At 40.3% G+C, this 26,236-nt stretch overlaps 3 protein-coding genes across 3 annotated transcripts; 1 reads left to right on the forward strand and 2 right to left on the reverse strand.

Annotated features, from left to right (window-relative positions):
* Positions 1-892: 892 nt before the first annotated feature.
* Positions 893-1,846, forward strand: LOC308519445 (olfactory receptor 7A17-like; the record flags this gene model as incomplete). The annotated part of the gene is made up of 1 exon (XM_081091431.1): positions 893-1,846. The coding sequence occupies one exon, from the start codon at positions 893-895 to the stop codon at positions 1,844-1,846; it is 954 nt and encodes a 317-aa protein (XP_080947557.1).
* An 8,562-nt stretch (positions 1,847-10,408) lies between these two features.
* LOC308519444 (olfactory receptor 7A5-like) lies at positions 10,409-11,377 on the reverse strand (the record flags this gene model as incomplete). The annotated part of the gene is made up of 1 exon (XM_081091430.1): positions 10,409-11,377. The coding sequence occupies one exon, from the start codon at positions 11,375-11,377 to the stop codon at positions 10,409-10,411; it is 969 nt and encodes a 322-aa protein (XP_080947556.1).
* Positions 11,378-21,897: 10,520 nt separating this feature from the next.
* LOC308519443 (olfactory receptor 7A10-like) lies at positions 21,898-22,866 on the reverse strand (the record flags this gene model as incomplete). Its single annotated transcript, XM_081091429.1, has 1 exon — positions 21,898-22,866. The coding sequence occupies one exon, from the start codon at positions 22,864-22,866 to the stop codon at positions 21,898-21,900; it is 969 nt and encodes a 322-aa protein (XP_080947555.1).
* Between the last annotated feature and the right edge of the window lie 3,370 nt (positions 22,867-26,236).

Below are 26,236 nucleotides of genomic sequence, written 5' to 3' on the forward strand. Positions count from 1 at the left end.
CTCATCAGCAGGAAATGGCCTTTTCAACTCTTCTCCCATTTATTGCATTGAGTTCCAGATTGTTTTTACTGTGTCCCAAAACAAGATATGCCTTTTACATTGTGATTCAGCAATTTTTGTGTGCACGTGTGCGTGCGCGCGCGCGCGCGCGCGCACACACACACACACACACACACACACACACACACACACACCTGAACAAAGGGAACCATGAAACCATTATGTATGTACCCTCACTATGTATGGTGCACTCTAATATTTTCTTTTGTGCCTTCTTGACTCTATTCTATTTCACCATTCTGGATCCTTTTTGTGCCTTTAATACCTAAAATAAGTGTCATCTCAGGGCTTTGGCACTGCCTCTTTTCCTACATAACCCTCCTTCCCCAACTAACCTCATGTCACCCCCTCTGTCTGCCTTGAGGTCTCTGTTCAATTGTCACCTTGTTTGCAGGGCTGCCTGTCCTCCCAGTATAAAGTAACACCCCATCCACTCTCTTTTATACCAACTTTCTTTTTCTTCACATGACACCATCTAACTTGGTATATGACATATATATTGTATGTGTTCTTTAACTATCATTATTCTAAGAATTTTGTATCTGAGCATTCTGTACACTTTCACTAGAGGTGGGAAATCTCAATAAATATTCCTCAAGTGCATGAAAGTATTTCTCATGAAAACAGTGTAATCCACGACCACCTTGGAAACAAAGTTTGAGGAAGACAGGAATTTCTAATTGGAGCCGCCGTGGGGGATGATAGGTACAAAAAATAAATATTGTTGTTTTGTTACAAAATATAGTTGTAGCATTTCAACTGTGCTTGTAATGGCCATTTGTGTAAAACCTAATCATGCTATTTTTTCTTTCCTACTAGTCACCTCCGCCTCATGGGACCTGAGAATGATACTCTGATTTCAGAATTTCTTCTTCTGGGATTGTCAGAGGAACCAGCACTGCAGCCCCTCATATTTGGGCTTTTCCTCTCCATGTATCTGGTCACTGTGTTGGGAAACCTGCTCATCATCCTGGCCGTCAACTCAGACTCCCACCTCCACACACCCATGTACTTCTTCCTCTCCAACCTGTCCTTGGTAGACATCTGTTTCACCTCCACCACCGTCCCAAAGATGCTGTGGAACATCCAGACACAGAGCAAAGTCATCACCTATGCAGGCTGCATCACACAGATGTATTTTTTCATACTCTTTGGAGGACTGGATGACTTCCTTCTAGCCGTCATGGCCTATGACAGGTATGTGGCCATCTGCCACCCCCTGCACTATATGGTCATCATGAACCCCCGGCTCTGTGGACTGCTGGTTCTGATGTCCTGGATCATGGGGGCCCTGAATTCCTTGGCACAAAGTTTAATAGTGTTGCCATTGTCCTTCTGTACAGACTTGGAAATCCCACACTATTTTTGTGATCTCAGAGAAGTGGTTCACCTTGCCTGTTCTGACACCTTTCTTAATAACATGGTGATGTATTTTGTAGCTGTGATACTGGGTGGTGGTCCCCTCGCTGGTATCATTTACTCTTACTCAAAGATAGTGTCCTCCATACGTGCAATCCCATCAGCTCAGGGGAAGTATAAGGCATTTTCTACCTGTGCGTCTCACCTCTCGGTTGTCTCCTTATTTTATGGAACAAGCATAGGAGTGTACCTCAGCTCTGCTGCTGCCCACAGCTCACACTCAAGTGCAGCAGCCTCAGTGATGTACACCGTGGTCACACCCATGCTGAACCCCTTCATCTACAGTCTCAGGAACAGGGACATAAAGAGGGCCCTGAAGAGATTCTTCGCGATGGCAGGTACAAAGGGGACAATCATCTCGAGGTAAAAAGTGCCCTTATTTTGGGGCTACAGAACTAAAACCCAGAAATTGTGATTCTTTAATCAGATTGTGTTTTTCAGACTTGGTCCTTTTATTTTTTGAAATATATTTTTATTGATTTCAGAAATGAAGTGAAAGTGAGACAGAGATAGAAACATCTATGATGAGAGAAAATTATTGATCGACTGCCCCTGCTTACCTCCTCCTGGGCATCGAGCATACTACCCGGGCATGTGCCCTCACCAGAAATTCAACGGAGCTCTCCTGGCTCATGGGTCAATGCTCAACCACTGGAAAACACAGGCTGGGCCAGACTTTCTCCTTTTATTTCTGGCCTTGAATTTGCTTTGTTTGTTTCAACATCTCTATACAATTTAAGTAACCATTTTATTAAGCTTCCTGCTTTGTCTGTTATATAGACAGTTTTTCCCTTTGTCCTTTTTTAACCTTCACTAAGTTTTTTCCAACCTTGGTCAGAAATAGTGAGACGTTTTCATTTACTTCACCAGAAACATTGATGTCTTAAGAATAATTCCTTCTCAAATGACATATATCATTGTAAGTAATTTGTTCTTGTTTTATAGGTAGAATAATAAGCAATAAGTGGTATCACTCATGTAGATAAACTGCACTTGGCTGCCTAATCCATTGTGTAATTTCATTCCATAAAATCTGAAACCTGTTTTCACTATATGTCCCTCTTCTCTGTACATCGGTACCTTAACTGCTCTTCCCGATATTATAGAGTTTATCGTTGTTCCCTATAAGTCTCCGTCTATTGACAGCGATGCAATAGGAGAGGGATGACTGGCCACTGGCCTGGTTCCTACTACTTGTTCCTTCTGCATACCCCCCACCCCCCCGGGGATCGAGATCAGAGTCAATGTTCTGGGTGGATGGACTCTTGTCGTCCTTAATATAATTACAAAAACCACCATGGACTATGAAAACGTAAGGTTCATTACTCAGAGGTCTTGTACTTCCAAAAGCCACACAGGAAGCTGTGTGCATGCATGTGTGTGTGAAAGACAGAGAAATGGACTTGGACTGAAGGACTCTGCCTGTATGGGGGTTCAAGGGCAGGATGGCTATGGTTTTGTGGGTTTGCTTTTTAAAAATGTATCTTTATTATTGAAAGTATTACAGATGTCCTCCTTTTATCCCCCCATTGACTCCTCTCCTCCCCTCTCCTTAACCTTCCCCCTTCCCGGGCCTTCACCCCACTATTATCTGTGTCCATGGGTTATTAATATATGCATATAAGTTCTGTGGTTAATTTCTTCCCTCCCCTCACTGACACCCCCCCCCCAATTTCCTCTGAGGACCCACAGTCTGTTGCATGCTTCCATGTCTCTGGATCTATTTTTTTTTTGGCACTTTATTTTGTTCGTGGATTTCACATATAAGTGAGGTCATGTGATACTTCTCTTTCTCTGACTGACTTATTTCACTTAGCATAATACTCTCCTGGTTCCTCCATGCTATTTCAAGGGGAAAGAGATCCTTTTTTTTTTTTTTACAGCTGCATAGTATTCCATTGTGTAAATGTACCACCATTTTTTATCCATTCTTCAACGGATGGGCACCTGGGCTGTCTCCAGATCTTAGCTATTGTAAATAACGCTGCTATGAACATAGAGGTACATATATTCTTTCTGATTAGTGTTTCAAACTTCTTAGGTTATATTCCTAGAAGTGGGATGACTGGGTCAAATGGAAGTTCCATTTTTAATTTTTTTGAGGAAACTCCACAATGTTTTCCACAGTGGCTGTACCAGTCTGCATTCCCACCAGCAGTGTACTAGGGTTCCCTTTCTCCACATCCTTACAGCGCACTTGTTATTAGTTGATTTATTCATAGCAGCCATTATGGCAGGTGTGAGGAGGCACCTCATTGTGTTTTAATTTGCATCTCTCTGATGATTAGTGACGTTGAGGATTTTTTCATGACTCTTGACCGTTTGTGTGTCCTTCTTTGGAGAAGTGTCTATTTAGGTCTGTTGGGCTGTTTGTCTTCCTTTGGTCTAGTTGTATGAGTACTTCATATATTTTGGGTTTGCTTTTTATTTGAAACCTAAGAGCAGGAATTGAGGCAGAGGAAGGAAAAGCAGGGTCATTCATGTGGTCAGTTGTCTAGGTTACTCAGGGTTTTCAAAAGGGGAATTTTATAACATGTTATTCTTGTGTAAATATTACACAAAGTCTGTGTCTGTTCCTGTGTGTAATTCCAAATGAACTTTGCTCCCTAGATATATCTATTGTCTAATGTGAAGTTGCTCCCTTTGCTTGTTTTGAAAATGCTTCTAACTCAAAATAAAATTGCATATATTAATTATCCCAAAACAAAATCATTAAATTTAAAATAAAAAGGGAACTTCATGGGTGAAGGCTACATGAGTCCTTATGTAGCTGTGTCATGCATCTAGCAATATGATTCTTTGTGAGGATGTATTTGAAACAAAAGTTTAGTCAGACACGCTACTGTACTTTATACCTAGCTTCCAGGTTTCAATGTTGTATTTAGCTGAGCATCCAGAAAAGCTACCATAGTTACTGGCAAAAATAGATTATTAAATATCTCTCTTTCAGTGGAGTCTACTTGGAAACATGCATGAGAGGTTCAGGGACAGGAGGAGCAGTGAGGTAGCATATATATGATATTCTGAGCTAAAGATGAGGTAAAGCTCCTGAGGCTTCAGAAGGGAGGAAGGACATTGCAGGACAATGAGAAAGCAGACGTTCAATAATTAGAAATTTGCCCTGCCCTGTAGATAGGTCATAAATGTTATCTCTGATGATAACTCTTATTATTGGCAAGACCAAAATTTAAATTCTTTAAGGGAGAGGTAAAAGTTTCTCTTGGACTCCCAGGGTCTCAGGTGCCTTCAGCTCAAAAATAATCCAAGTACATGTCTTGGTGTGACTCATTCTGAACCCTTACAATAGTGACCCAGTTTCATTCTTTTGCCCGTGGTTGTCCAGTTTTCCCAGCACAGTTTATTGGAAATACTGTCGTTCCCTCATTTAACATTCTTGGTTCCTTTCTCCTAAATTAATGACCTTATGTGTGTGGGTTTATTTCTTGGCTCTCTATTCTTTTCCGTTGATCTTTGTGTCTGTTTTTATGCCAGTACTATGCTGCTTTCATTACTGTAGCTTTATAATATAGTTTGAAACCAGGGAATGCATTGCCTCCAGCTTTGTTTTGCTTTCTCAGAATTGCTTTGGTTCATCAGGGTCTTATGGAGTTCCACACAAATTTTAAGTTTGTTCTATTTTTTGTGGGGAAAAAAAATGACATTGGAATTTTGATAGAGATTGAATTGAATCTATTTAGCACTTTGTGTACCTTAGAAATCAATATTCAACCAAGTAAATTTAAAGATTTAATTGACTTTATTAAGTGATTCATGAACCAGGCAGCATCCTATCTGGCAACTAAAAGGGAGCTCTGAGGGGATGCACAACATAGAACATTTTTATAAGGAGAATGGAGGGACAAAGAGCGATTAACAACAGGAAAAAAAAGGATTATTTGGTGGCCATAACGTGTTTTCTTTGAGGGAAGAGGAGGGGAAGGATTTCTATCATACAGATTCCCGCTTCATTCTTTGGGGGGTGTGCAGGGTCCATATGACAGATTGTTTTACTGGTGTTTGACCAGAAAGTTCAAAACTGGTTGTCTAAAATTAAGCTTCTGGGAGATGTTGAAACTTCCATTAAGTCTAGCACGAAATTTAGATTTGGCATCGTAGGCTTTTAGCTCAAAGGATGACACTTTGGGCCTCTGGTTTTCTCTTTAACAGTAATATGGACATTAACAACATTAATCTTCTAATCCATAAACTCAGAATATCTTTCAATTTATTTGTGCCTTTATCAATATACTTTAGCAATGTTTTATAGTTTATTTCCAGGTATTTCATTCTTGAACATAATAAATTAGTGAACAAAATAGTTCTATAGGCATGGAAGCATGAAACAGACTGACATGTCTCAGAGGGGACAGGAAGGAGATGGGAAGAGATTAGCCAAAGAACTTATATGCAATTGGAATTATGTTCTTAATTCCTCTTCAGACAGATATTTATATATTGATTTTGTATCATGCATCTTTTCCGAACTTTTTAATTAAATCTAACCGATTTTTAAAAATAATTTATTGGAATATAATAACATAAACTGAACTTATTTAACATGCAAAAAAATTTTTTAATATTTTTATTGTTTTTTTTTTTTCAGAGAGGAAGGGAGAGGGATAGAGAGTTAGAAACATCGATGAGAGAGAACCTTCAATCAGCAGCCTCTTGCACACCTCCTACTGGGGATGTGCTGGCAACCAAGGCACATGCCCTTGACTGGAATCGAATCTGAGACCCTTCAGTCAGCAGGCCAATGCTCTATCCACCGAGCCCAACCAGTTAGGGCAACATGCAAAATTTGCTGAATTAAAGGAGTTATGCAAAAAGTAAGAGTACAACTGCATAGATTCATTTATATGTAATTCAACAAAGGCACATAAGCTTTAATTGCTTTGTTATATAATTTAAAAAGAATGTGTGAGGTGATATCTCATTGTTGTTTTGATTTGCATCTCTCTGATGGTTAATGACTTTGAGCTTTATTTCATATTTCTCTTGGCTTTCTGCATATCCACTTTGAAGCAGTGTCTATTTAGGTCCTTTACCCATTTTTTAGTTGGATTGGTTGTCTTCCTTTTGTTAAGTTGTATGAGCTCCCTATATATTTTGGAGATTAATCCCTTATCAGATGTATCATTGGATAATATGTTCTCCCATGTAGAGGGCTCTCTTGTTATTTTGATGATGGTTTCTTTTGCCATGCAGAAGCTTTTTATTTTCATATAGTCCCATTTGTTTATTTTCTCCTCACACCTGTCAGAATGGCTATCACCAACAAATCAACCAACGACAAGTGTTGGCAAGGTTGTGGAGAAAAGGGAACCCTAGTACACTGCTGGTGGGAATGCAGACTGGTGCAGCCACTGTGGAAAAGAGTATGGAGTGTCCTCAAAAAATTAAAAAAGGCACTCCTACCCTAGCCGGTTTGGCTCAGTGGACAGGGTATTGGCCTGCGGACTGAAGGGTCCCAGGTTCAATTCTGGTCAAGGGCATATGCCTGGGTTGTGGGCTCCATCCCCAGCATGGGGCATGCAGGAGATAGCCAATCAATGACTCTCTCTCATCATTGATGTTTCTCTCTCTCCCTTCCTCTCTGAAATCAATAAAAATATATACTTTAAAAAAGAAAAAAAAAATGGAACTCCCATTTGACCCAGTCATCCCTCTTCTAGGAATATATCCTAAGAAAACTGAAATGCTCATCAGAAAGAATATATGCACCCCTATGTTCATAGAGGCACAATTTACAATAGCTAAGATTTGGATACAGCCTAAGTGCCCATTAGCAGATGAGTGGATAAAAAAACTATGGTACATTTACACAATGGAATACTACATAGCAATAAAAAAGAAAGAGCCTTTACCATTTGTAACAGCATGGATGGACCTGGAGAGTATTATGCTGAGCAAAATAAGCCAGTCAGACAAAGATAAATATCACATGATCTCACTCATATGTGGAATCTAATGACCCAAATAAACTGATGATCAAAAATAGACCAAGAGTCATAGAAGCATGAACAGACTGTTAAACCTCAAAGGGAAGGCCGAGAAGGGCGTGTGGGAAGAGATCAACCAATTAATTTTTATGCATATATGCATCACCCATGGACACAGACAATGGAGTGATGAGGGACTGGGGGTAGGGGAGGACAGGAGCAGGCTGGAAGAGGTTAATAGGGGGAAAAGGCCGACCTATGTAATACTTTCAACAATAAAGATTTTTTTAAAATATATTTTATTGATTTTTTACAGAGAGGAAGGGAGAGGGATAGAGAGTTAGAAACATCTATGAGAGAGAAACATCGATCAGCTGCCTCCTGCACGCCCCCTACTGGGGATGTGCCCGCAACCAAGGTACATGCCCTTGACCGGAATCAAACCTGGGACCCTTGAGTCCACAGGCTGATGCTCTATCCACTGGGTCAAACCGGTTAGGCTAAAGAGTTTTGTTTTGTTTTGATTTTTTAAAAATGTAATTATCTTGGTCCTCTGTTTCCTTATTTCTGATGGTGATATGGGATAATAAACCTAATCCAGGTGTATATTGGTAGGAATAAATAAAATGTTTTGAAATATTTGGTGAGTTTAAGAACTCTTTCATAGGTAGGGAGCATATGTACATACACATGTACATACATTTCTACCTGATTTTCTTTCAAATAAACACAAACACACACAGGCACAACACAGACACACTAATATCCTCACCTTTAATGTTGAAAGAAAATTTAAAACAAATTTTGGTGACAATATAAATTTAAAAAATGAAGATGGTTAAATTAATATGAAACTAAAATGATGTAGAAATTTAGATACAAAGATTTAAAGTAGAATAGTTACATGGGTTATTTGTCTTCCTTTTGTTGAGCTGTGTGAGTTCTTTATGTATTTTGGAAATTAGCCTCTTATCAGATGAGTCATTGGCAAATACGTTGTCCAACAGAGTGGTTTCCCTTTTCATTTTAATGGTGTTTTCTTTTGCTGTGCAAAAGCTTTTTAGTGTTTCATTGTCCAATTTGTTTATGTTTTCCTTTATTTCTCTTGCCCTAAGGACATGTATCAGTGAAAATTTGGCTACATGTAATGTCTGAGATTTAATATTTGAGAAAGACAAATATTACATGGTCTCACTTACAAATGGAATCTAATGAACCTAATAAACTAATGAACAAAATAGGTCTATAGGCATGGAGGCATGGAAACAGACTGACATGTCTCGGAGGGAACAGGAGGGCGATGGGAAGAGATTAACCAAAGAACTTATATACATACTAGAGGCCCTGTGCACGAATTTGTGCATGGGTGGGGTCTCCCAACATGGCCTGCAGGGATTGGGTTGAAACTGGCAGTCCAACGCTGCCTGCCGCTCCTACCTGCTGCTCTCACTCATCCCAGACCCACTGCGCCTGCCATGGGCTCATGCCCAGTCAGTCCTGATCAGGAGCCCTGTGTCTGGCACCCATCCCAAGTGACCAAAAAGTTTGCTTCCTCATTTTTAAGATAATCTCTGGTACTAATATAGTATTATGTTAACCTATTTATTCGAATTTGCTTTTCCATGTACAGTCCAGTGGGAGATATATATTTGATAATTAATTTTTGCCATAATTACTGTAGGCATTCTGGACCCTGAGCTGAATTATGCAATAAAACCAAGAGAGAAGGTAAAAACAGCGTAACATGTGTAAAGTGTAAGTGACTGACATTACGCTTTTGATTTATGAGGCTTTACTTCAAAGAAAACGATGTTGAATAAACATATTGCCAATTGTATGACACAGCTACTTGAAAAGCATCCAGGTTGCCCCTACCCAATGAAGTTCCCCTTTTAAAAAACCCTTAGTAGCCTAAATAACTATGTCATGAGTGTTCCCACTTTGCCTCCCTGCTCTAATTCCTGCTCTTATGTTTTAAATTCACAAAGAAAGGACTAATCTGCAAAACCCGATCATTGTGCCCTTGGACCCCAATAAAGGCAGAGCTCCAGTCCATTCTCTTTCCTTTCTCCCCAAGACCTTCTTGTGTGGTCCTCTGAGAGTGGTGAGAGTAATGACCTTGTATGTTCATGGTTTCCTGATGGTTGTAGCAATTATTATAAGGACCACAAGGGCCAGTCCAGGCATAACTCTGGTCTGCATAACAAGTAGCAGGTCTAGGCCAGTGCCCAGGCATTTCTAGCCTATAGCAACATTCCCAATAGGCTTAAAAAAAAGAATGATAAAGTCTATTTTATCAGGAAAAGCTGTTAAGATACTGATTTACAAACAATGAGGGAAACAAACATGAAAACAATGGTTTTAGATATTCCTGGAATGAAATTAGATAAATGGTCTCAGTAGCCAAGTGAAGTTTTTTGCACAATAGTAGTACCACTTAGGATTATTCAATCTATAAAATAACAACAAATTCCATACAATGATGTATGTCGTTGGAGAACAACTTAATCTTTTTTAAATTAAATTTATTAGAGTGAAATTGACTAGTAAGATCAAATAGGTTGTGTTGTAAGTGTATATTTCTTAGACACATAATCTGTATATTGCATTGGGTGCCCAATACCGACAGTCAAATCATTTTCTGTCACTATATATTTGTACTTTTTACCCTTTAGTACCCCCATCCTCTTCCCTCTGATAACCACAATACTATTGCTAGTGTCCTAAGAAATCTCTGTTGCCCATTAAATAAACTGGAATTTCTAAGTATTTCTGAGTAAGGTTGGAAAAACTGTAAAGGTAAGAATAAAGACACAGGGGAAAACTATATAACAGAGCGGAAAGCTTAATAAAGTGGTTACTTAATCTGTATCAAGAAGATGCAACAAACACATGGAAATTCCAGGAAATAAAAAAAAAACAAGTTCTACAATGACATGATGATTAAAGAATAGAAATTTCTGGCTCCAAGACTTTGATCCCTGCAATCATGGGCACTTCCTTATCCTTAGGACAACTGGACCTTTGATACCTATCATAGCAACAAATCTTTTCAGAGCCTTCTTCATGTCTTTGTTCTTCAGACTGTAGATGAAGGGATTGAGCATGGGTGTGACCACAGCATACATCACTGAGGCTGTTGCACTTGAGTGTGAGCTTTGGGTAGCAGCAGAGCTGAGATACACTCCTAGGATTGTACCATAAAATACGGAGACAACTGAGAGGTGAGACGCACACGTAGAAAATGCTTTATATTTACCCTGGGCTGTTGGGATTCCTCGCATAGAGGCCACTATCTTAGAGTAAGAGTAAATGATACAAACAAGGGGACCACCACCCAGCAGCACAACTCCAAAACACACCACCATGTTATTAAGAAAGGTGTCAGAACAGGCAAGTTGGATAATCTGATTGAGTTCACAGAAAAAGTGAGGAACTTCCAAGCATGTACAGAAGGATAGTCGCAACACCATTAAACTTTGTAACATGCAATACAGGGCATTCATGATCCAGGACACCAGAACCAGCAGTCCACAGAGCCAGGGGTTCATGATGACTGTGTAGTGCAGTGGATGACAGATGGCCACATACCTGTCATAGGCCATCACAATCAGGATAAAGTCATCCATCACTGCAAAGAGTATGAAAAAATACATCTGGGTGATGCAGCCTGCATAGGTGATGACTTTGCTCTGTGTCTGGATATTCACCAGCATCTTTGGGACGGTGGTGGAGGTGAAACAGATGTCTACCAAGGACAGGTTGGAGAGGAAGAAGTACATGGGTGTGTGGAGGTGGGAGTCTGAGCTGATAGCCAAGATGATGAGCAGGTTTCCCAACACAGTGATCAGGTACATGGAGAGGAACAGCCCAAATATGAGGGGCTGCAGTTCTGGTTCTTCTGAAACTCCCAGGAGAATAAATTCTGAAATTGAGGTATCATTGCCTTGCACCATGTGGTAGAGGTGATGACTAAGAATGAACAAATTATATGATTAATTTTCATAGAAAACATCCTGTGTAACCTAATGCTACCATTTCGAGCAAGCATGTCAAACGCTCGGCTGGCGGGCCACGGCATGTGGCCTGCTGGCTGCAAGTTTGACATGCCTGATTTAGAGAGAACCAAGATGGCAGAGTAGGTAAACGCCAGTACTCACTGCCTCTCACAACCACATCAAAATTGTACCTAAAATACAGAACACCCATCATTCAGAACCACCTGAAAGCAGGCTGTATGGAAGTCCCACAAGTAGAAACGTAAAGAAGAAAACACATTGAGACTGGTAAGGGTGTGGAGGCACAGAATGGGCTGGTCCGGCACCCACATGTGCCTTTTTTTTAATCAGGAGGGATATATATCTTGGCTGTAGAGGCTCCAACATGAGGTGAAAAGGGTTCTAGCCCCACACCAGACCCCCCAGCCCAGGGTTTCAGAGCTGGAAAGAGAAGTCCCCATTACTTCGGACTACAAAACCGAGGCGGGGATTATGGCTGAGTGACCCAGAGGCTTCTGAAAACCCAAGTGTTCCCTCTTAAAGGACTTGCACAGGAACTTACTGGGACTCAATCCCTCTGAGCTCCAGAGCTTGGGGGCTTTGGGAGACCCAAACATATACGGGGAGGAAATGGATTATCTGGCATTGGGGCAGGAACTCAGGGATGGCTTTCTCCCAGACTGGGATGCGCATAGGGTCATTGTTTCTGTTCTTGGACCCGTACCATCACATGGATGATTGGCAGCCATTTCTGAGTCTCCATGAGCATGGCCTACACTGTTTGCTTCAACCTGGTGATTCCCTGAGACCCTGCCCCATCCAATTTGCAGCCCCACCTAAGCTGTTTGCAGCAGCTTTCCCATATGAATGGCCTGTCCTGGCTCAGGCTTCAGACTTTCCTGAAATCTCTCCAACAACCTGCAGCTGGCATCAGCATGCCCCAAACCTATCAATAAAAGCCCAACACTCATGACTAGCACCAGGCTACCTTGCTTCAGAGCTGGGCCTCACCTTGGCACTTCCAAGCCCAATTCAATTAGTAGCCATCAGCATACCTCTACATAGCTCCTGCCAGATTGCCCCAGACAATGGCTGACTTTGCACCTCCTGGGAGGCCACAGAGCCAATGCACCTGGTGGACTGCTTTAGACCATAGCAGGTTACAACTCTACTCATGTCTACTCATCCACAAGCAACATACTCAAGGGGCAGACCTTGTGAGCACAAAAAGACCCACTGAAGCAAGTCCTGCTCCATAGGGATGTCTCCAGCACACCTGCTCTCCCATTGTAATTGCAGCTGGTCCTCAGAGCCAATTAGCCTGGAGGTCAATTCCTCCTAGTGAAGCCAACAGCAATCAAGGCCCAAGTACAAGACTGCAAATGGCCCACACAGGGCACAACTACAGTGCCCAGCTCAGGGGACTGGTGAGGCTGAGCCACTGGAACCTAGAGGACACCTACTCCACAAGGCCATGCTACCAATTCAAGGAGACATAGCAGCTTTACCTGATACACAGAAATGAAAACAGGGAAGCAGCTAAAAATGCAGAAACAAAGAAACATGTCACAAGTGAAAAAAAATGGAAGCAAGCAAACTACTGGATACAGACTGAAAAACAATGGTATAAGGTTACTCAAGGACATTAATGAGAGCTTCAAGGGACTTAGTGAGAGCTATAAGGGACTTAGTGAGACTTTCCAGGATCTGAGAGAGAATTCCAAAGACATTAAAAAAGAACAATCAGAAATTAAGCACACACTAACTGACATAAAGAAGAATTTACAGGAATGCAGCAGTATTCTAGCAGATTCAGAGAATCAAAGCAACAATTTGGAATATGAGGAAGCAAAAAACACCCAATCAGAGGAGAAAAAAGAATTCAAAAATATGAAGGTAATATAAGGAGCCTATGGGACAACTTCAATTATACCAACATTCACATTATGGGTTGCCAAAGGAAAAGAGAGATAGGAAGATATTGAAAACCTGTTTGAAGCACTAGCAACAGAAAACTTCCACTACCTGGTGAAAGAAATAGACTTACAAGTCCAGGAAGCACAAAGAGTTCCAACCAAGAGGAACCCAAAGAGGCCCATACCAAGACATATTATAATTAAAATGCCAATGGCTTAAGACAATGAGGGAATCTTAAAAGCAGCCAGAGAATAGCAGTTAGTTTCCTAAAAAATGAGCATCCATATGACTGTCAGATGATTTCTCAACAGAAACTTTGCAGGCCAGAAGGGAGTGGCAAGAAATATTCAAAGTGATGAATAGCAAGGACCTACAACCAAGATTACTCTACCCAGCAAAGCTATTATTTAGAATTGAAGGTCAGATAAAGAGCTTCACAGACAAGAAAAAGGTAAAGGAGTTTCATCACACCAAACCAGTATTACACGAAATGTTGAAGGGTATTCTTTAAGAAGAGAAAGAAGAAGAGGAAGAAAACATCAAGAAGGAGAAGAAGAAGAAGAAGAAGAAGAAGAAGAAGAAGAAGAAGAAGAAGAAGAAGAAGAAGAAGAAATATGAACAATAAAATGGCACTAAATACATATCTGTCAAAAATTGAATATAAAAATAAAAATAAATGAATAAGAGATCTAATGAACAAAATAAACTGGTAAATAAAATAGAATGGGGGTGGGGCATGGAACAGACTGAAGAATCTCTGAGGGAAGGGGGGAGGGTGCGTGGGTGGGTGGGAAGAGATGAACCAAAGATCTTACCTATGTATACAGACACTATGTATACAGACACTATGTATACAGACACTAGGTTGGTGAAGGCCTAGGGTGGGACCAGAACTGGGTGGAGGGGGACATTGGCGGGGGGGGGGGAGACATCTGTAATATGCTCTACAGTAAAGATTTACAATTTTTTAATTAATGTGATTTAAGGAAAAGAAGACTCACCACATCAAACTAAATCTAACTCTCAAGATGATGCAGGAAAATAGTGGGCACATCAGAATTGTGATACGTTGCTAGTATTTATTATCAGAAAACTGGGCAGCAAGTGTGGATATTTGCTCTATAGCTGCTCCATGGAGGAGGGTAGGATATATGAATAGACCAAATACAACAAATAAATGGACCCAATTCATTGGAAAAAAATGGATAAAAGACTTAAATGTATGTCATGAAACCATAAAAATCCTAGAAGATAATAGACCATAAAATCTCAGACATTTCTCACATCAATATTATTGCCAATGTATTTCCACAGACAAGGAAAACAAAAGAAAAATAAACAAATGGGACTACATCAAACAAAAAAGCTTTTTCACAGAAAAAGAAACCATCAGCAAAATGCCAAGGGAACCCACTGAATGAAAGAACATATATGCCAATGACACATCTGATAAGGGGTTAATTTCCAAAATATATAAAGAATTCATACAACTCAACACCAGGAAAAGATAAACAACCCAATTTAAAAGGAACCTGACTAGACACTTCTCCAAAGAGGACATACCCCATTACATTTAGCCAAAAAACATATGAAATAATGCTCAATATCACTAACCATTAGAGAGATGCAAATGAAAACTACAAAGGGATCTCACCGCACACATGCCAAAATGGTTATCATCAATAATTCAACAAACAACAGGTGCTGATGAGGCTGTGGAGCAAAGGGAAACTTCCTGCACTGTTGGTGGGAATGCAGACGGGCGTGGGGGGTGCAGTCACTGTAGAAAACAGTATGGAGTTTCCTCAAAATATAAAAAATAGAACTTCCTTTAGACCCTGTGGTTTCAGTTCAAGGATTATATCCTAAGAAACCTGAAACACGAATTCAAATGAATGTATGCACCCCTATGTTCATTGCATTGTGATTTACAATAGCCAAGATCTGGAAACAGCCCAAGTGCCCACCAGTGGGTGAGTGGATAAAAGATCTGTGGTATAAAAAATAAAAAAATAAAGAAAATTAGAGCTGTGGTATGTTTATACAATGGATTAGTAGTTAGTTGTAAAAAAAAAAAAAAAACGGAGGGGGGGGGGGAGTCTTATCGTTGGTGACAGCATGATGGACCTGGAGATTTTTATGCTAAGTGAAATAAAACAAAGAAAGACAACTACCATATGCTCTCACTTATATGTAAAATCTAATGAACAAAATAAACTGAAGGACAAAATAGAAACAGAGGCACGAATACATAGAATGACTGGCAGCTCTCAGAGGGGTGGAGAAAGGGAGTACTAGATGAAAGACGGTGAAGGGATCTGTTTTTGTTCATCAGTTTATGTGGTTCATTATAGTCCATAAATGAGTGAGATCTCAGAGGGAAGGTAGGGTAGGGTGAGGGTAAGGGGGAGAGATCAACCAAAGAACTTGTATGCATGCATACAAGCCTAACCAATGGTCACAGACACCAGGAGGGTGAGGGCATGAGTGGGAGGATGGGGGTGTAATGGGGCGATAAGGACACATATGTAATACCTTAATCAATAAAGAAAAAAAAATTCTTTTAAAGAATGGAAAAAAGAGAAGAAGGTAAAGGGATTAAGCAAAATACATAGAAACAGACAACAGTGTGGTGACAGCCAGAGGGAAAGGTGGATGAGGTGGAGGTGGGTAAAGGGGAAGAAAATGGTGACAGAAAGAGACTTTTTGGGATGATGGGAGCACAGATGCAGTGAATACATAATGTCTTATTGAGTTCTACACTTGAAACCTGTACCCCAATAAACTCAATTAAAAATCTGTTTGTATTTTGACTATTTTAGTAATGCTGCAATGATAATAGGAGTGCACATATCTTTTCAAATTAGCATTTTTGTTTTCTTCAGATAAATACCCAAGAGTGGAATTGCTGGGTGTCCATCAATAGATGAATGGATAGTGAGTGTGAGATACACACACATAAACACACACACACACACACACACACACACTAGATTATTACTCAGCAATAAAAAAACATTCACATCTTGCCATTTGCAACAATATGGATGGGCCTAGAGGGTATTATGCTAAGTGAAATAAGTCAGGCAGAGTCACAAAAATACTATAGAATTTCAGTTACATGTAGACTAGAAAAAAAAACACAGAAAAAACATATGAACAGCCAAAGCAAAATGAAATCAAAATCATAGATACACAGAACAAACAGGTGGTTGTCAGATGGGAGGGGAGGAAGGAAAGGATGGAAGAGGTAAATGGGAATAAGAGTACAAACTTGCAGTTGTAAAATAAATAAGCCATGGATATATAGTGTATAGAATGGCGAATATGGTCAATAATATCTTAATAACTTTGCATGGTGACAGATGGTTAGTAGACTTATTGTAGTGACCACATTGTAAGGTATATAAATGTCCAATTATTATGTTGTACACCTTAAGTTAATAAATATTGTATGCTAACTGTAGTGTAATAAAGAAAAAGAAATAAATAAAATAATAGTTGTAATTGTATAAAAATCGGTTTAATAAACAGAGGGTGAGAGAGAAAGGAATGAAATGAAATGAGGAGTTTAAAATGAACTCAAAAGATCAGGTGTAAGGAAGAAAAATCTTCCTTGGTTCTGGCAGCATTTGAACCCTAAACATATTCCCCAGATTCCCAGCAAAATAATAAGAGAACAAAAAGAAACTTGTCTAAAAGACAAAAGAGGTGATATCTTTATGGTGTCACTTTACATATTGTACACCCAAAGCAAAGGAATAAAGCAACACTTCACAGAAGAAAATATAATGTGGAACATTATAAATATCAAGCAGTAGACCACTTGCATTTTCTGTACCTGTTTCGTAATTATATAACCACTTCATTTTTATATAATATGACAGAGGATGAGGTTAGCCCCTTCCTTCTTTTTTTGACGTGGCATCATTTCTATTATTTCTTGGGCTTTGGGTTTTCATCTCTTTTGTGACAAACCCAGTGGGCACCCTCTGGTCCTGGTTCAGGTCTACATCCAACATGCAAGACCTCCCAGACCATGCTTTATACATCTGCCCACACCATGACAATTTTTACACTGAATAGCTTTCTTCATATGATTCTTCCTGAGACATTATTTTAGGCACACATTTATTTCATTATTCTCTCTCCTCACTCTTATGCTGCAGGATCCAAAAGAGCAGGATGTCACCTGCTTTGCTCACATTTGGAATTTTCACAGAGGTATGTGCATAGATACACACTCACACAGAAACAAAACTAAGAATGTGAACAGTGACAACATGGAAAGAATGAAGGGGTAATAAACCAGGTTAAAAATAGGAGTTTCAAAACAACCAAAATAAACATAATTGAATGAAGAATCAAATATTAATTGAAACAATCCATAAAAGAGCAATAATTTAATGATATCAACATCACTTAATAATTAAATTGTAAAGGCATATCTAAAAGAATATAATACATAATGTTCCTAGATTGTTCTGTCACATGGGGGGTGCACAGTTATTATTCATTCAATGATTCTGGAATCAGGTTCCAATGTATATGAACACTTACCATATAGCAAGTTTGTCTTTCGAATGAATATTTGCTATTCCTCTGAGCCTTATTAAATAACTTTTCTCATGTGAATACCCAGCATTAGAGAAGATACTGCAATGTATGGCTCAAGAACTGCTTTTGCAAGGTACCATCTCCCTGCACTGATCAGGGTATTTTCAATAAATACAGAATATGCTCAAACACACCCCATCTTAGAAATTTAATATAAACACTCTCACTTCACTGCACTGTGCTCCACACCTAATACTCTATTCCCTGCTCCCCAAAGAGCAAAACTCCTCAGATATGTCTTCTTTATGCATTTCATTCATTTTACAGTGTATACCCACACCCATCGCTTAAGTGTCAACTATGGTCTTTGTAGTGTAGATCAAACAACCACATCTTTCTTAAGGTACTAAGTAAATTAATTACACATTAGTGACTGAACCAAGAATATAGACATAATACTTGCTTGTCTCTGGGCTAGCCTGATTAGATTCACAGTGACCCAGGTAAAAGTTCTCAGGTTCCATCCTCTCTGACCCTCTCCTGATGTACCTGCTGGGCTCTCAGACTCACCTGGATGGATCTCTGAGAGGAAGGTCTCCATGTGGAACTCCTCCCAGGATAGTTGATGATGGAGACTGAAGCTCTGTCCCCACACAAGACAGCAGGAAGGAGGGAAGCATCAGTCCCTGATCCAGCTCAGGAATCAAAAGCAACAACCATGTCCTGTTCATCAACATGGTACAAGCTGAGGGACTCCACAGGAGAGATATTTACAGCTCTCTCTATACCTGCTCATCAGGCACATTTCCCTTGGGTTATTCCAGCATCTAAGCATGTGATTTCCCTGTGGGCCTCTGGAATAAACAGAAAGGAAATTTTTCCTAATGATTCTCTGATCCCAAGAGACCAGGTTAAAAGTCAAGTAAGTTTAGTTTTTATTTCTCCTTTTCCCTAATCTTTCTGCTTTCCAGAGGTCTGACCTCCTACCACCTTATCACAACCCTGAGTTAACATTTTCCTCAAAGTCTGAGGCCAAGAAACCCATCACTAGCAGGTCCGTGTGATCCTCAAGCACTAACTTGTGGTGGGGACACAGCCCTGATGGCTCTAAAAAGTTGCTATCCTCCTCTCTAATAAGGGAGAGCTGTGTTCCTCTGGATTCCTGACAATCTGTCAAAATGATTAGGGATTTTGTACTTATTTTACAAGGTAAGAGCTGTCATTAAGTCCCTCATTATAAAATACTAGAGGCCTGATGTGCGAAATTCCTGCAAGGGTCTCAGCCCTCCCAGCCCTGGATGCCTCCCAGCCTCAGCTGGCCCTCACAGCCTCAGCTGGCCCTTGCAGCCCTGGCTTCATCCAGAAGGTTGTCTGGAAGGTCGTTCAGCTCTTTGGTCTAATTAGCATATTAGCTCTTTATTATATAGGATATGTTAATTACGATGTACACTTAGATACTCCTTTTTTTAAAATAGCCACATTCTTTTTTAAATATATTTTTATTGATTTTGGAGAGGAAGCGAGAGGGAGAGAGAGATAGAAACATCAATGATGAGAGAGAATCATTGATCGGTTGCCTCCTGCATACCCCCTACTGAGGACCAAGCCAGCACCTCAGGCATGTGCCCTTGACCAGAATCAAATCTGGGACCTTTCAGTCTGCAGGCTGATGCTCTATCCACTGAGCCAAACCAGCTAGGGCTACACTTAAGTATTCTGATGCCACGTAACCTGAGCGTGGCATCTTATAAGCATCATCGGATTTAATTTTTTGAAAAGTTCGTTCTATAAGATCTATTGTGAACTCTATTCCCCTTTACAGAAATGGGGCTTAATGGGGTTTAGTCATCTGCTCAAAGTTACAAGCTGAAGAAGGGATGGGTCCTGATTGGAATCTGTCATGTTGCTTTCAGTTTTCAAATTCTGGGCCAATGATTCCCAACCTGAAATGATTTTGCCCCAGGGGATACTTGGCATTTCTGGAGGGAGGTTGCTGAACCTAGTCTAGCGCAGCACTTCCTCAGCTTCAGTGTGCATCTGGGTCACCTAGGATTATAGTTCTTCTGATATAATGACCCATCTCCCAGGAGGTGGTGATACTGCAGCTCCTGATCTGAGGACCACTCTTTGACCACGTGGCTTTGTGTCTCAGTCACTGAACCAAAATTTTATTTGTATGTTATTTGAATAAGTAGTGTATCTGCTTATTCCAGAGGTTGTGATATAGCCTGTGTTTAGTTCTTTTATATAAAGGCCATTGAACAACGTCAAATAATAAGCTCCTGATTTCATTGCTTATAATTACATAATAAAGAAATTAAAACTTTTGTGTACTTTGTTGGAATTATACATACACAGACCCATGCAATATGAATTCTTAAATTTTGTATGGCTCTTTTAATTTAGAAAATTTTGTATGTTAAATATGTGCACTTAATTGTATGCCTTTATATTTTAATAAACTACAATTTTTAAAAACCTTATGTCTCGCGCTAACCGGTTTGGCTCAGTGTATAGAGCATGGGTCTGCGGACTGAAGGGTACCAGGTTCAGTTCCAGTCAACGGCATGTACCTTGGCTGTGGGCACACCCCCAGTAGGGGTGTGCAAGAGGCAGCTGATCAATGTTTCTCACTCATTGATGTTTCTAACTCTCCCTCTCCCTTCCTCTCTGTAAAAAATCAATAAAATATATTTTTAAAAAAACCTTAAATCTCAAGGTACAATCTAGAGCACAGTAGATGAGTCACATTTTATCTACGGTTGAAGATACATCTTCAAACTGGTTAGAAAACAGAGAACAGAGTGTCCTCTATGGGTATAAAAAGAGTACAACTAAATATAGGTAGTTTATATAAACTCATTTTATTCTAAACTACAAGATTAACATACATATATAAGTAAACTGACATAAATTGGTTCAAGATAGGGGTGTGGCACAGCCTCATGCAACATCAAGGATGAGCTATAGAAATACAGTATAGAAACACTCAGCTGATGCAGGCTCAGGAGTATCTGAGCAGAGATCAAAGCAACTCCCATCATATAATCTCATTAAATAAGAAAGGCATCAAAATAAACCTTTGGTTTAGGATGCGTGTTATGTAGCAATAGCTAACTGATACAATAATCCAAGCAAATAGCACTGAGGGCAATTGTAATAATATAGTCTTTTGATTTGGGGCATATGCCTGGTATTTGGAGATAGCATTCATGATTATATTCTTACTCAAGTTTATTGCAGGTAACTGTACAAACAGGTGACTATAGTGAGGTTTTGTTCCAGGGAAATTGAACAGGCTGAAAGTACATTCATGTCAGTGCAGAAAAATTGGTGACCCTGAATCAAAAGCTGAGCAGGAATTCAAGCTCTCTAGTAAGACATCCTCTTTTTCATGAGTAAAAGAAATTCCTTAGCATGAGGGAGATATGCAATAGATTATCAGTTTTTTTAGTATATTTTTAGGATTATTCAATCGATAAAATAAGAACAAATTACGTACAATGATGTATGTCATTGGAGAACAACTTATTCTTTTTAAATTAAATTTATTAGGGTGAAATAGATTAATAAGATCAAATAGGTTGTGTGTATTTCTTAGACACATAATCTGTATATTGTATTGGGTGCCCAACACCCACAGTCAAATCATTTTCTGTTACCATGTATTTGGTGCCTTTGATCCATCAGTACTCGCCTCCCCCTTCCCTCTGGAAACCACCATACTGTTGTTTGTGTCTAAAGAAATCTCTGTTGCCCATTAAATAAATTGGAATTTTTAAGAATTTCTGAGTATGCTTGGAAAAACTGTAAAGGTAAGAATAAAGACACGAGGAAAACTCTATAACAGAGCAGAAAGCTTAATAAAGTGGTTACTTAAATTGTATAGAGAAGATGCAACAAACACATAAAAATTCCAGGACATAAATAAAAAAAGCAAGTTCTACAATGACATGATGATTAAAGAATAGAAATGTCTGGCTCCAAGAATTTGATCCCTGCAATCATGGGCACTTCGACATCCCTAGCACAACTGGACCTTTTATGCCTGTCATCCCAACAAATCTTTTCAGAGCGTCCTTTATGTCTTTGTTCTTCAGACTGTAAATGAAAGGGTTGAGCATGGGTGTGACCACGGCATACATCACTGAGGCTGTTGCACTTGAGTGTGAGCTTTTGGTAGCAGCAGAGCTGAGATACACTCCTAGGATTGTACCATAAAATAAGGAGACAACTGAGAGGTGAGAGGCACAGGTAGAAAATGCTTTATATTTCCCCTGAGCTGATGAGATTCCTCGTATGGAGGACACTATCTTAGAGTAAGAGTAAAGGATCCCAACAAGGGGACCACCACCCAGCAACACAACTCCAAAATACATCAACATGTTATTAAGAAAGGTGTCAGAACAGGCAAGTTGGACAATCTGATTGATTTCACAGAAAAAGTGAGGAACTTCCAAGCATGTACAGAAGGATAGTCGCAACACCATTAAACTTTGTAACATGCAATACAGGGCACTCATGATCCAGGACACCAGAACCAGCAGTCCACAGAGTCGGGGGTTCATAATTACTGTGTAGTGCAGGGGGTGGCAGATGGCCACAAAACGATCATAGGCCATCACTGTCAAGAGGAAGTTGTCCAACACTGCAAAGAGTATGAAAAAATACATCTGTGTGATGCAGCCTGCATAGGTGATGACTTTGCTCTGTGTCTGGATGTTCCACAGCATCTTTGGGACGGTGGTGGAGGTGAAACAGATGTCTACCAAGGACAGGTTGGAGAGGAAGAAGTACATGGGTGTGTGGAGGTGGGAGTCTGAGATGACAGCCAGGATGATGAGCAGGTTTCCCAACACAGTGATCAGGTACATGGAGAGGAAAAGCCCAAATATGAGGGGCTGCAATTCTGGTTCTTCTGAAACTCCCAGGAGAATAAATTCTGAAACTGAGGTATCATTGCCTTGTACCATGTTGTAGAGGTGATGACTAAGAATGAAAAAATTATATGATTAATTTCCATAGAAAACACCACGAGTAAAGTTGTAATGTTACCATTTAGAGCAAGCATGTCAAACTCTCGGCTGGTGGGCCGCAGTATGTGGCCCGCCGGTGTGAATTTGACATACTTGATTTAGAGATAAACAAGATGGCAGAGTAGGTAAATGCCAGTACTCCCTGCCTCTCACAGCTACATCAAAATTATACCTAAAATACAGAACACCCATCATTCAGAACCACCTGAAAGCTGGCTGTATGGAAGTCTTGCAACTAGAAAAGTAAAGAAGAAAACACAATGAGACTGGTATGAGGAGTGGGGGGCAGAATGGCTGGTCCAACACCCACATGTGCCTTTTTTTTAATCAGGAGGGATATATATCTTGGCTGCAGAGGCTCCACCGTAGGAGCAAAGGGTCCTAGCCCCACAGCAACCCCCCCCATCCCAGGGTTTCACAGCTGGAAAGAGAAGTCCCCATAACTTTGGCTATAAAAACCAGGGGTGGGGGTGGGAGGATTGTGGCTGAGTGACACAGAGGCAGTTGTAAACCCAAGTGTTCCTCTTAAAGGGCGGGTTCAGGAACTTACTGGGACTCAAACCCTCTGAGCTCCAGAGCTGGGGGTGTTTGGGAGACCCAAACATATACGGGGAGGAAATGGATTATCTCGCATTGGGGCAGGAACTCAGGGGTGACTTTCTTCTAGACTGGGATGCACATAGGGTCATTGTTTCTCTTCTTGGATCCCTACCGTCACAGGGATGATTCGCAGCCATTTCTGAGTCTCCATAGGCATGGCCTACACTGTTTGCTCCACCCTGGTGATTCCCTAAGACCCTGCCCCATCCAATTTGCAGCCCCACCTAAGCTGTTTGCAGCAGCTTTCCCATATGAATGGCCTGTCCTGGCTCAGGCTTCAGACTTTCCTGAAATCTCTCCAACAACCTGCAGCTGGCATCAGCATGCCCCAAACCTATCAATAAAAGGCCCAATACCCATCACTAGTACCAGACTACCTTGCTTCAGAGCTGGGCCTCACCTCGGCACTTCCAAGCCCAATTCAATTAGTAGCCATCAGCAGACCTCTGTGTAGCTCCTGCCAGGTGGCCTCAAGCAATGCCTGACTTTGCACCTCCTGGGAGGCCACATAGCCAATGCACCCGGTGGACTGCTTTAGACCATAGCAGGTTACAACTCTACACATCCACAAGTGACATACTCAAAGGCCAGACCTTATGAGCTCCAAAAGCCCTACTGAAGCAAATCTTGCTCCATAGGGATGTCTCCGGCACACGTGCTCTCCCATTGTAATTGCAGCTGGTCCTCAGAGCCAATTGGGCTGGAGGTCAATTCCTCCTCATGAGGCCAATAGCAATCAAATGGCCCACACAGGGCACAACTACAGTGCCCAGCTCAGGTGACTGGTGAGGCTGAGCCACTGGAACCTAGAGGACACCTAATACACAAGGCCATACTACCAATTTGAGGAGACATAGTAGCTCTACCTAATACATAGAAACAAAAACAGGGAAGCAGCTAAAAATGCAAAAACAAAGAAACATGTCACAAATGAAAGAAATGGAAGCAAGTAAACTACTGGATACAGAGTGCAAAACAATGGTATAAGGTTACTCAAGGACCTTAATGAGAGCTTCAAGGGACTTAGTGAGAGCTTTAAGGAACTTAGTGAGACTTTCCAGGATCTTAGTGAGAATTTCAAAGACATGAAAAAAGAGCAATCAGAAATTAAGCATACACTAACTGAAATAAGAATTTACAGGGATTCAGCAATATACTTAGGGATTCACAGAATCAAAGCAACAATTTGGAATATGAGGAAGCAAAAAACACCCAATTAGAAGAGAAAAAAGAATCCAAAAATATGAAGATAATATAAAGTTCCTCTGGGAAAACTTCAAGCCTACTGACACCCGCATTATAGAGTTGCCAGAAGGAAAAGAGAGATAGGAAGATATTGAAAACCTATTTGAAGGGGTAACAACAGAAAACTTCTACTACCTGGTAAAAGAAATAGACTTACAAGTCCACGAAGCACAAAGAGTCCCAAACAAGAGGAACCCAAAGAGGCCCACACCAAGGCACATCATAATTAAAATGCCAAGGGCTAAAGGCAAACAGAGAATCTTAAAAGCAGCCAGAGAATAGCAGTTAGTTTCCTAAAAAATGATGGTCCATACGACTTTCAGCTGATTTCTCAACAGAAACTTTGCAGGCCAGAAGGGAGTGGTTAGAAATATTCAAAGTGATGAATAGCAAGGACGTACAACCAAGATTACTCTACCCAGCAAAGCTATCATTTAGAATTGAAGGTCAGATAAAGAGCTTCACAGACAAGAAAGAGCTAAAGGAGTTTCATCACACCAAACCAGTATTACATGAAATGTTGAAGGGTATTCTTTAAGAAGAGGAAGAGGCCCTGATCGGTTTGGCTCAGTGGATAGCGCGTCGGCCTGCGGACTGAAAGGTCCCAGGTTCAGTTCTAGCCAAGGGCATGTACCTTGGTTGTGGGCACATCCCCAGTAGGAGGTGTGAAAGAGGCAGCACATCGATGTTTCTCTCTCATCGATGTTTCTAACTCTCTATCCCTCTCTCTTTCTCTCAGTGAAAAATCAATAAAATATATTTTAAAAAAAGAATAGGAGGAAAAGGAAGAGGAGATAAAATAAGAAGGAGAAGAAGAAGAAGAAGAAGAAGAAGAAGAAGAAGAAGAAGAAGAAGAAGAAGAGGAGGAGGGGGAGGAAGAAGAAAAAGAGGAAGGAGAAGAAGAAAAAGAGGAAGGAGAATAAGAAATATGAACAATAAAATGGCAATAAATACATATCTGTCAACAATTGAATCTAAAAATCAAAATAAACGAATAAGAAATCTAATAAACAAAATAAACTGGTGAATAAAATGGAATCAGGGGCATGGAACAGGCAGAAGAATCTCTGAGGGAAGAGGGGAAGGTAGGTGGGTCGGAAGAGATTAACCAAAGATCTTACCTATGTATACAGGCACTAGATGGTGAAGGCCTAGGGTGGGACAAGAACTGGGTGGAGGGGGACATTGAAGAGGGGGAGACATCTGTAATACTCTCTACTGTAAAGATTTATAATTTTTTAATTAATTTAAGGGAAAGAAGACTAACCACATCAACCTATAACTAAAACTAACTCTCAAGATGATCCAGTAAAATAATGGGCACATGAGAATTGTGATACTTTGCTAGTATTTATTATCAGAAAAGTGGGCAGGAAGTATGGCTATGAGCTCTATGGCTGTTCCACGGAGGAGGGTGGAATATGCGAATAGACAAAATACAACAAATAAATGAACCCAATTC

Source organism: Myotis nattereri (genome assembly GCF_964212035.1).
Source record: "Myotis nattereri genome assembly, chromosome: 5".
Lineage (NCBI taxonomy): Eukaryota > Metazoa > Chordata > Mammalia > Chiroptera > Vespertilionidae > Myotis > Myotis nattereri.